This window comes from Austrofundulus limnaeus, unplaced genomic scaffold (assembly GCF_001266775.1).
Source record: "Austrofundulus limnaeus strain Quisiro unplaced genomic scaffold, Austrofundulus_limnaeus-1.0 Scaffold2009, whole genome shotgun sequence".
Taxonomy (NCBI): Eukaryota; Metazoa; Chordata; class Actinopteri; order Cyprinodontiformes; family Rivulidae; genus Austrofundulus; species Austrofundulus limnaeus.
The window spans coordinates 8,722-20,025 of NW_013954411.1; the positions used below are offsets into that span (position 1 = coordinate 8,722).

Genomic DNA, 11,304 nt, shown 5'->3' on the forward strand with positions numbered 1-11,304 from the left:
TTTAATATATTAATATATTATGGAAAATACCTTTAACCCTCTAAAACTAAGCCTTTAGGTTTTCATTGGATCCTCAAATATAAATAAATACTGCACTACAATTTATATACTATGCAAATTGTAACAGGTCTCTCTTGAATATGCCCAATAATAATGATATGTCTCTTCCTGGTTACACCCCAGAAGGTGGTACGTTTTACATCAGACGTTAGAGCATTACCAGCTCTTTTTTATATACAGACAGAACACATCGATAACACACACCAACACTCATTCACTGTTTTAAATCATAGGCTGCAATGATCAGAAAGTATAAAAATACTGGATCTAACATTTAGTTAATTGGTTACAAAATTTTCTTTCAATACAATACATATGACACACTGGCATGATACGTTATATTGTGATATTGTAGAGAAAATAATGTGTTGTTCAAAATGGTTTGTCCGAATAAACAGGAATCCACTAGTTTTCTTCTTAAAACTTTATTCTCAATCTTCTGACTCCAGTCAGGTTCACAGTGCAGCACACAGGCCTAAGCATAAGACCTTGGGCTGAAACCCTAACAAAACACGGCTGCCCTGCTCTGAGCAGAGACACTAACAACTTCTTATTATTATAATAATGAGTTGACCTTATAATGTTCATCTCTTCCTGGTTACACCCCTGGAGGTGTTACCTTTTACGTCAGATGTAGAACATAACTCGTTTTTGTTTAGGCTTTTTTGTTTAGAAAGAACACAAGATAACCCATACACCAGGGCTATTCAACTGGCGGCCTGTGGGCCACATCCGGCCCACGAGTGACCAAAGTTCGGCCCCCCAATTGGTTCATTCATCTCTTAAGGCCAAACTCCTGGTTTTCTACTTTAATTACTTTAAGTCATTTTAGTTAAACATAGACATGTTTGGTATCTACAGAATCATCAGAATCTTGGCTACAAGCTGGTAAAAACATTTCATGAACACCCAAGACAGCTAAAACTACAAACAGCTGCAGGTAAAACTATGGAAGTGAAAAAAAAATGGGTTTAAAAATTTGGCAAGTCAGAGATGTCAAACTAATATTTGTGTGAAAGAGGAGGCTGAATGTGTTCTTTTTGTTTTTGATATTGTTTAATTATCATTACTTTTGTAGGGTTCTGTATGTTGTATTCATGATTAAATGCAGCAAAATAAATATTTCAAAGGTAACAGATCTTTGTAATACTTGGTTTATTTACATAATGACTTTAATTGCTGGATGTTCGGCCCCTGCACTGCTGGCCTGCAGTAACTGTGGCCCCTGGAGTGATTCAGTTGAATAGTCCTGCCATACACCAACTCTCATTCTGTTTAAACTTAAAGGCTGCAATGATCAGAAAGTATAAAATACCAAACTGCATCTAATATTCAATTATTCAGTTACAAAATTTCCTTCAAGATTTTGCCATTTTTCTTAAACACATATAGAATACATATAAAACTATGTTCTATGTGTATTTTATTTGTTTCATATTTCCAATGGTTAGGTCAAATGTGTCATTAAATAGTTTGACAATACTACGTATTTGTGGCAGCTTTTAGATTTTAATATTAAATTATTATTAAAATATGGTCTCTCAACACACTAACAAAAGCCTATGTTGTCCTAAAGTTCAGTAAATGGATGACATGAAGCTGCTGCACAGTGCGTGCTGTCTGCTATCACGGGGCACCTTAGGGGGGAGCACAAGTACACCAGTCATTTCAGTGCTCTATGGTCATTGCATTTGGCCACTTCAGTACTGTCCCTCGGGGACACCCTTGAGCTTGGGGTGGGTGTTTGTCTAACCTGCTCATCAGCCATCAGTATATGGTGCTAACGTTTACTCACAATGCTAATGTTTGAGCTAGTGTTATACTCTGTGGCTTCTCAGCAGAGAAGGATGTCTGGCTCACTGCTACCCACTAGCAGTCGGAGGCTAAACTACAACACAAAAATGAACCTTTGGCATGAAAGTTTACATTTTAAACCTTAATTAAAAATTGATACACGACTTTAGAGAATCAATACAGTATTGAGAAATGAAATATTGGGATATTTCAGTGTATCTATATTTTCCTACACCTCTAAGTCAGACCAATGATTTGTACGTATAACTTTTGAACATGAGGAAGTTGATTTAGAGTGAAAAACACACAAGAGAAATCATCATTAACTATTACTGGGTAAATGCCATACACAATTTTTTGCCAATACCACCCAATTGCAATAGTCAAGGAGCGCCATATTATGATAGAACCTCCACTGTGCTTTACTGTATGAAGCCTAAAACCAAATGTATGTGATAGTTTTTTAATTGATCTGATTTATTTTCTTCTCTTGACACTGAAAGCCTGAAAGGTTGTTTTGCTCGGTTCAGTGTCTTTACCCTCCTGCTGCCCTTGGATCAAAATTACCCCTGAGGCATCAGGGGTAAACTGAAGATCTACAGCAGGGGGGCTAAAATAATAATAATATTAAAAACGTTAATTTATGTCAGTTAGTTAGTTAGTTAGCTGCAGCCTTCTCATTCATCCCAGAACCACCAGCTTGAGTAAATGTTTTTCACTTTCATGTTTCCATTACATCACCTCATTTTCTTGGCTTCCCGTCTCCTGCGATCCATGCTGCTAACTCAGCTTGACCTGTTTTAATCAGCTTTTACCACCTACAGATACAGAGAATCAGACATTAGCTGAGCTCTGAGCAGGAGCCGTCTCCATTAGTGGGAATGATTTTGGCTCGGACTCATCTTTACACAGTGAACATCTGCAGCAGCGATGTCGAGCCCAAAACCTGAGTCACCTCACATCTGACACCGAATCCATCAACTTTGTGGCATTTTTTAAAAAGGAAAACGCTAAAGGGTAACCAACAGTCACCTCAGAAAGTGCTTATGTAAAATTTTTAAGGAATATAAATGGAGGGTAGATGTGAGCAGGTATACGCAGCAGGTTGTCGGGCTCTTTTCTTCTTCTGTTACTCATCAGAAGAGCTTTTCTAAAAGGGCAAAGCTGCAGTTACATAACAAGCCTCTCTGTCACTCAAAATCACTTTTTGTTCCGCTCTCAAAGCAAACACAGCGGCCCGGTTCTTGGTTCTGTTAGTTCCCACGTACAGACTGCTTGATGGGATTGTTTCCTGCAGAGTGTCGGTAACAAGCTCAGCCGTCTGTTTGGGAGCAGAGATGAGTTTCTTCTCTCGTCTGAAGCAGCTCCAAGTCCCCCGAGTGATTCACACACAAACAGGAAGTAACCCAGTTTAAAACCCTGGTTTCTAAAGCTCCCAGAGATCCTGATTTTCACACCTCAGACCATCAGGATGTTTGCTGAGGAAACCAGCGCTTGTGTGGAGTTTTATTAGGTTGCTGTGTGATGAGTATTTTCAGCCTGTGATTGAAAAGGTTTATCTGCTGCTCATCAAAAACAGTTATGTAATCCAACTTTGTGTGTTTACCTGCAGACATTTAGGTCACATTTTAAATAAGACTACAGCAAAAATACACAACCCACAGAGACGGACAAATCTATCCTTTTGGTAAAGAATGGAAAAAAAACCTAAAGGTCACTAAAATAACTTGAAACTGACAAAAGTAATAACAATTGAAAGTCAGACATTGCTTTTATCTTTATCTTTATTTATTTAACAGGGACAGTGCATACAAAAACATAGAACAAGTCAAGTCTGTAACTGATGCGTTGCACAAAGAGTTTACAGCTATAGCTAATTTGTAACTCCAGTCCCTGGTTGGGCATTTCTACACAAATAAAATACATACAGTTTATGCATCATATACACAAAAATTACATAAGCATGTCTGCCAACAAATTCATAAAATCAACCAGTACAACTTACAAATTCATGCAATAAAAATTATCAAAAAAAAATTTAATTGTGGTTCAACAGAAATATAAAAATAAAAATAGCCTTCCTTCAAAAAAAAATGATGTTCTTATCTTAATTTGTTGCACAACCTTTTGAGATTAGCACTGTTGTGGCATGCCATCTTAAAAACTTCATCATGACCAGACCTGGCCCACATCCGGTTCACAAACCACTTGCCACACCAGCAGTTCCAGCTTGACACCAGATCTGACCCACACCTGTCTGCTCCATGTTGAGTTCAGGATGCTTCCATCTGGACACAGGTATCTGCTGCCCAGATTTGACTTATAGGCTGTAAAACTACTTTCTCCCTACAGTAATCAGACTTCTTAACAAACATGGGTGATCTTATTTTATATCCTGATGCATCTCAGTAATCCAGGTAAAAAAATCAAAAAGAAAAAAATTGTATAGGTCAATATGTATATGCTGTTAAGTGCCAGGAGGACTGCGACCAGTTATACATCGGGGAAACAAAGCAGCCACTGTTCAAAAGAATGTCCCAACACAGCCGAGCTAKWTCTAATGGCCAGAACTCTGCAGTTTTCACTCATTTACAGGCCAGCGGTCACTCTTTCAGAGATGAGGATGTTCTCATTCTTGATAGAGAGGAACGTTGGTTTGAGAGAGGAGTAAAAGAAGCCATTTTTGTGAAGAAASACCGTCCATCATTAAACAGAGGTGGAGGCCTTCGTTTTCAGTTGTCCCCCTCCTACAGTGCTGCTTTTGCCAGTATCACTCCACCCCCTATTAACAATAAGCGTTAATTAGGTGTCAACGATAGCCATGTGATGTGAGTATCTTTCACATGGAGGCAGTGCTTAAAAGCCTGAATTTTGCCTGAAACTCTCAGACTGAAGAAGTCTCTTGGAAGAGAGACGAAACGTTTCATTAAAGAAGAACCCGTCCAGAGGACATATACAGTTTTTTTCTTTTTGATCTTATTTTATACTTTTTTTGTACAGTGAACAAAGAGCAGGTAGGACTTGTTGCCAAAAAGCTCCAGTTTTGTCTCATCTGTCCAAAGGACATTTTCTCTATTACTATTCATTTTTGGTAAAACCCAGTACATTTTTTTATGATTTGGTGTCCTCATTGGTCTTCCATTAAGTTCACTTTGGTTCAAAGAGACCTGTGGTGCGATCTGACACTGATGACCCTGATTTCATATGTCTTATCTCTTTGGAAGTTTTTTTAAGGCTCCTTTGTTACCATTCTTATTCTTAGCCTCTTTAATTTGTTGTCTGTTTTTCTCTTGTGGATACTTTCAGTAGGTTCTCTCCAGTCCTGTGGACCTCAAACTTCAGAAAAATCTGTTCTGCCATAGTCTCAGGAACATCCCACATTATTTATGTTTCTAAGCTCTTAAGATGACTCTGTCCTTAGCTTTATGTTCACTGTGCTACCAAATACCCCTGTGACTACTTTTCCCTTTAAATAGGCAGATATTATTTCAGTAAATGTTTGTGGATTTTTCTTTAACAAAAAGGATACAAATATATTTATTAGCATCTGTACATTCTGTATAAATCAAAGAGTTTGAGCTCTGCAGCAATTAAAAACAGAGTGTTCTCCTGATGTGTAGCCTGTAACGCTGCCAGAGGAGCAGAGCAAACCACTCCAGCCTCTAGCTTCCTGCCAGACGTTCATTTATTGACTTTCCTCAGCTTTCACTATTTTACACACGTTTATTGGCTGGGAAAATGGTCTTTCTGCTGGCTAGATATTCAGCAAGCTTTAGCTAAAAGAAAAAAAAACGTTTAACAAAGATTAATGATGTGCTTAGTGAGCGGTCAGTTACTGGCCTGTTTAAATGTCATATAAAAAGACATTTTATTTTGTGTTGGTGCTTAGCAAGCTAAAATATTTTATTCTGCTGTCTGCTCTCTACAGACTTTTTAAAACTGGACCAGACTGTGCAAAAGTCCTGCTCCTTCGCAAAATATCTCATGACTCCCTTGATGTATTTTAATCAAATTCTCAGAAAGCAATCATTGAATGTGCAGCTACAACTGATTACTTTTTAAAGTTAAAGCAAATCGAGATGGCCACTAATCAACACAAAAATGGGCATAAATTAGACAGATGATCTGACATTTGTAGTAGTTGAGGGTAATGTGCAACACATACACTGAGCGTGACATCTCTCCTAATTGCCTGAGAGTATGTAGAATGTTATTTTCTAAGTTTAACCAAAACGGCTGCAACTTGTCGTTCCTTAGCTTGGGATGACCTGGATCTGAAATGCTGGCATGAATGGTGGCGGGTGATAGGCATTCCTTCAAGGAATATTAGGCCTTTTTTTTTTCAAGCAGCCAGAGTTTCCTGTAATTTTTTTAAGTCATCCTGATCAGCGGTTTTTACCCCCAATTTACATTACATGTGTCTCCGCTCCGCTGCGGTGCAGGTCGCAGGTGTTCGTTTGTGTCTCAATTTATACAGCCTCCGCTCCGGTCTGACAGAGTGAGCAGGAAGGAGATTGCGTGATAAATTCAGTGATAATAGCAAAAAATAATTAATTCTGTGAAAGACAAACTCCAAACACAGCTGAAAACATTGATATAAAGGCTTTTGGTATCTATGTTGAAACTGTCTCACTGTCGTCTTTCTGAAACTTCTGATTTCAAAATAAAATCCACGTGTATCGTGTGTGTACACATATGCTTCATGCTACATGTTTCCATCTGCTTCCCAAACAGAACCATACATTCTGACAGCATTTGTGTTGAAATATATCCATATATGTATTAAAATAGCTGCAATTTCGACATTATTCTGACAAATTATTCTGCCGAAAAGTGTCTTGTTTTGAAAATACAGATGTTGTGCTCGTTTCCTTTCCTTTTGGTGCGACGTAATCTTTAAAAATTGACTCCGGAGCAGCTCCATCATCTGGCAAAAATAGGATCTGTTCTTTTTTCTTTTTTTATAGAGTATAGAGTGTGTATCGGGGGTATGAGTGGAATGTGGCGTCCTCTTGTATGTCTTTGACTGAGTGGGGGTGAGGATGAGGGTGGGATTGTGTGATTGTGTATGTTTGGGTATTTGTCAAGCTGCGGTCTGGGCTGCCCCTCCTGCTGGTTTATCTGGGGGCCCGCTGCTACTCGGCCCCCCAGTGGGGCCCATGAGCTTGTCGCTGCTGGCCCCGGGGGCTGTGCGTGTGGTCGCTGGGGGGACTCTCCCAGTTCTCCCCTATGGTCTGATCTGGGGGGTTGGTGGGCGGATCTTCCCGTGCGGGTGCCTCTTGGGGCTCTGCGCTCAGGATTCCTCTCAGGCCCTTGGGCTCTGGTCTTCCCTATGTCTGCCTCGTGTCTTAGGGGTTGGGTCTCGGTCCTCCACAGTCACTATTAAATATTCCATTGGAGAAATCTTGTATATACACYCATGTTCACAACTGCTCACAAACAGGTGTTCTGATCCGGGGGGTTCTGACTGGTCACTGAGTGTGTATGTATGTCTGTGTGTATATACCGACAATATTTATGAATGTAGGCATGTACAGTATATATGTATATCTTTATATACAGTATGTATGGGTATGTGTATATATTTATATATGCCCTCCATGTATTTATCCATTTATTTTTCAGGTGAGCGGACAGATGTTGGGTGTGTGGTCCTGTGTTTTGTTGGTGTATATTTAATATACTTCTAATCGCTATTTCAGTCTTTCTAATTACTTCTCTCTGTTTTTCTCTCTGTCTCTATTTTCTCTTCACTTAAAAAAGTCACTGATGATGAAGAAATAAATAAACTAAATAAACTAATAATATTTGGTTTCGTTTTCTACTGAAGTGACAAAAAAATAGGATCTGTTCTAATTTTTGACGGATCGCCGTCCGCTCACCACTGTCCTGCGCAGCCAGTGTAAACACTCTCATTGATTATAATGGGTGCATATTTGCTGCGGAGGTCGGACCGGAGCGGAGCGGAGACGCATGCAGTGTAAATTAGGGGTTAGACTTTCAAAAAATACTTCATCTGCTCTTTCACTGTTTCTGTCCACTACCTAGTTTCCTTGTTTCTTACTGACATGTTTTTACAGATTCAGTTCATCTGCTGTAGATTAACAAAAATGAAAAAACAATAAAAACAACTGTACATACAGATCACAGGTTTAAATGTTTGGGGTTTACTCACTTAGTAAACCATTTCACATGTGTTGAACACAAGCGTGATGCATTCACTGGACCGGAAAAAGGGAATTTTCCCAGGAATTGGGTTCCTGAGTGTCTGGTCCTCTCTTGGTCAGTCAAGCTGAAAATCACCTGATTCCAACTGATGCATCTTTTATCAGAGACCCTAAACATCTGCTGAAAGAAGGTTGTGTAGAACGGGACTTTTTAAGCTTGGTTTTACTTTTTGTTAAACTTCTCACATGACGTTTCCTTTAGACTTCCTGGTATATCTTAGAGAGGTTGCAGGATCTAAAACCTGGGTTATTTGTGAGCATTTCCTCCATGTGTTGCCTTTGTGTCTGGTTTCCAGAGGCAGGACGGTCTCATGCAGCGCTCCATCCGAGAGGTGAACACATCCAGCCGCTGGTGTGTGCTGTGGGACCTGGACGAGGACACACACTACAGCGTCCAGGTGAAACACACACCTGTCTCTGCCTCCATGCATCAAGTTAAGATTACATAGTGTCATCTTTATAAAATATATATATAAATCTGATTTGTTTCCTTCTTATTTTCCATGCAACATTTAATATCTTTAATTTAATTATCAGCTTATTTAAATTGTAGATTTATGCTCTTAGGCTTAAAGGAATGAAAACTACCTGCTTTTCATTAATTACAAGAAAGACAAATGAATGTGCAATTAAACTTGTGATGTTAACACAATTTAATGTGACCTTGAATCCATTCATTGCTGATGCAGAGTTCCCACAGATCCTTAAAAAGTCTTAAAAGGCATTGAATTCATCAGTCCCTATATGAAGGCCTTAATTAGATAAAAATGTTAACACATTGTAAGTAGGGTGATTGTCATGCGTCTCAAATATTAAAATAATTAGTAACATTTCTTTATTTTTTTCAAACAATTTACTGAATGTCTCTCACAACTAGTTGTTTTGTGTTAAAATAAACATTTGGTTTAAATTGTTATTAAGGGTCCTATCACACTATGATGTTTTAGGCAACTTATGCAACATCTACAAATTTTGTCCAACACGCTTGCACACACTGAGGAAGAGAAAAAAAGCACCAATTAGCTCCTCCTTTTGAACGTGATCATATCGTGTTGCTGACTTCAACAGATATAAAACCTCTGAGTAAATTAGCCCTACCAAGCTTTTTATAACGTGTTTGGACTTCTGTAGCACATTAGAGGAACTTCTGCAGAACTTGGCAGCAGTCACACAGTGACACACAACTTGTTGATGGAAGATAAGAGCTCCACACACAGGGAGCAACAAACTACAGCGATTAACAGCTGTCATCGCAGCCAGGGTGACACCCGACACACGGGATGCGACGGCAGCGTTGCGAATCGCGCTCTCGGGTCGCTCGTCTTCATGAAATTTGATTGGTTCTTCTACTGCCTGGTTATTGGTGGTTCACAAAAAGTGGGGGCTGCATTGTGGACGTGTAAACTAAACCAATCTTGTGATGCTAATGATATTGAAAAACAAACGCAAGCCAAAATAAGATTTTATGAGGAAAAACTTACCGGATAATTTCACCCTGGAGCCAACAAATTGCCATAAAGCTGCCTTTTTTAGTAATCACTTGGTGAAGGGTCATATGAAACTGGAGCGTTTGACAGAGCTAAAATAATGTTGAAAGTGTTAGCTAACTACAGTGTGTAGCATAATCTCCTCTCATTGGTCAGTCAATGAAACCCTCAGTGAATGGTTGTTACATGTTACATGAACGTAGTGCTGGGCGGTATGACCAAAATTTTATATCACGGAGTTTTCAACGTTTACCCCGGTTTCACGGTATATCACGATATTTTTCTTTTCATCACATCTCAGCTGATAATAAAATGTGCAAACACTGTTTATTAACTTTTCTCTTTTACTGTACCTCTGTCTGTGTTGCTGTTTCCCTCCTCTATATGTCTTTTCTCTGACTGGTGGTTGGAGACAGTAGTAACACATTTTGGTCTAGTCTTTAAGAAAAGATTATTATCGAGTCTGTTGTTTTATGTCATGTAATAAAACTTATCAGGACGACTCACCTTGCACACCAGTCAACTCAACTCCACAAGGAAACCACTTCCCCCGGGCTTTTCACAATAGAAGCACGTTAAAGTCTCCATGCGTCTCCACGTCTCCATATTAATGTCGCGTGTTAAATCTAACCGTGCACGTCAGCGATGGCGAAAACAAGATGTTTTTTTTAACGTCAGCCAATGTAAGCAGGTGAATCTCCACCCACCACTGCAACAAACTGCTCAACAATAACATTAGCATGCTAATGCACACAGCGGTGCAGCGAGGAAAAGTGTCCCCAGGGAAACAGTTCACTGGCGGCCGCGACGAAACGTTCTGAACGTGTTCAGGCTATTTAAACCGGTATGTCGATTATTCAGAAAATTCATATCATAACAAAAATAAAAAACGGCATTCGGTATGAACCGGTACACCGCCCAGCACTACATGAACGTTGCTCATTCATGGACATTTGTCAGAATTAGTTATGGAGCAGACACGTAACTTCTGTCAGAATGTGTGGGCGTGTCCTTCGATGATTGACAGACAGCTGTAAACATGTTGGGGAAGAAGTCAGAGAGCGGGGCTCAAAAACAATTTATATAAGACTGAGTTTTAAAATGTATAAAAGAATGAACAGAGAGAAAAACAAAGCTGGCAGATATGTTTGAACCAGCCGTCAGAAAAGATGATCCACAGAAAAATTCTCACGCTCCACCTGAGAGGATGAGGTGAGACAAAGCTGATGATCTTTAAAACAGAGACCTGAGCCGCATTGATCAAGAGCTGTGTGTGATCTATGGGACGAGCTGCCTCAGAGCTCCTGAAACCCGCAGCCTGAAGGCTTGGTTATAGTCACACTTTCGGTACTCACGTAATGCGTGCGCTCCCTCGCCAGCTGTGGAGGTGTTCATATCTACTTGGAGCTTACGTTGTTGTAGTTTTCTTCAGAAGGACATGTGGAAGTGCACTTTATAACTTGTGAAATGTTAATGGGGGAACAAAAGTGTGATGAGCAAACAAACAGTTTGAATATTCTGGTCCGCGCTGCCTTTGCAGAAGTCCTCTGTGTGGCTCAGGGTGCGGCTATGCTCAGCTGTGCATTTCACTGCCTGTTTAAAATTAATCATAAATATCTGAAATTTTAAATTTAATACAGGATTGCAAGCTTTTAAACAAGGTTCTGGTGAAATACATTCAACTTGCAGACTGAGATATCATTTTGATCAATGCATATGAATATACTATATATATG

General features: G+C 39.5%; 1 protein-coding gene across 2 annotated transcripts in view; it reads left to right on the forward strand.

Moving 5' to 3' along the window:
- Positions 1 to 11,304, forward strand: part of LOC106536860 (fibronectin type III domain-containing protein 4) — a 26,918-nt gene that overhangs the window by 7,542 nt on the left and 8,072 nt on the right. Inside the window, exon 3 of one of the 2 annotated variants that reach the window (XM_014034201.1) lies at positions 8,378 to 8,479. The exons of the other annotated variant lie outside the window; for it this stretch is intronic. Coding sequence (XP_013889655.1) covers positions 8,378 to 8,479 — 102 coding nt within the window. The remainder of the gene's footprint in view (positions 1 to 8,377; positions 8,480 to 11,304) is intronic. 2 annotated transcript variants of the gene reach the window in all.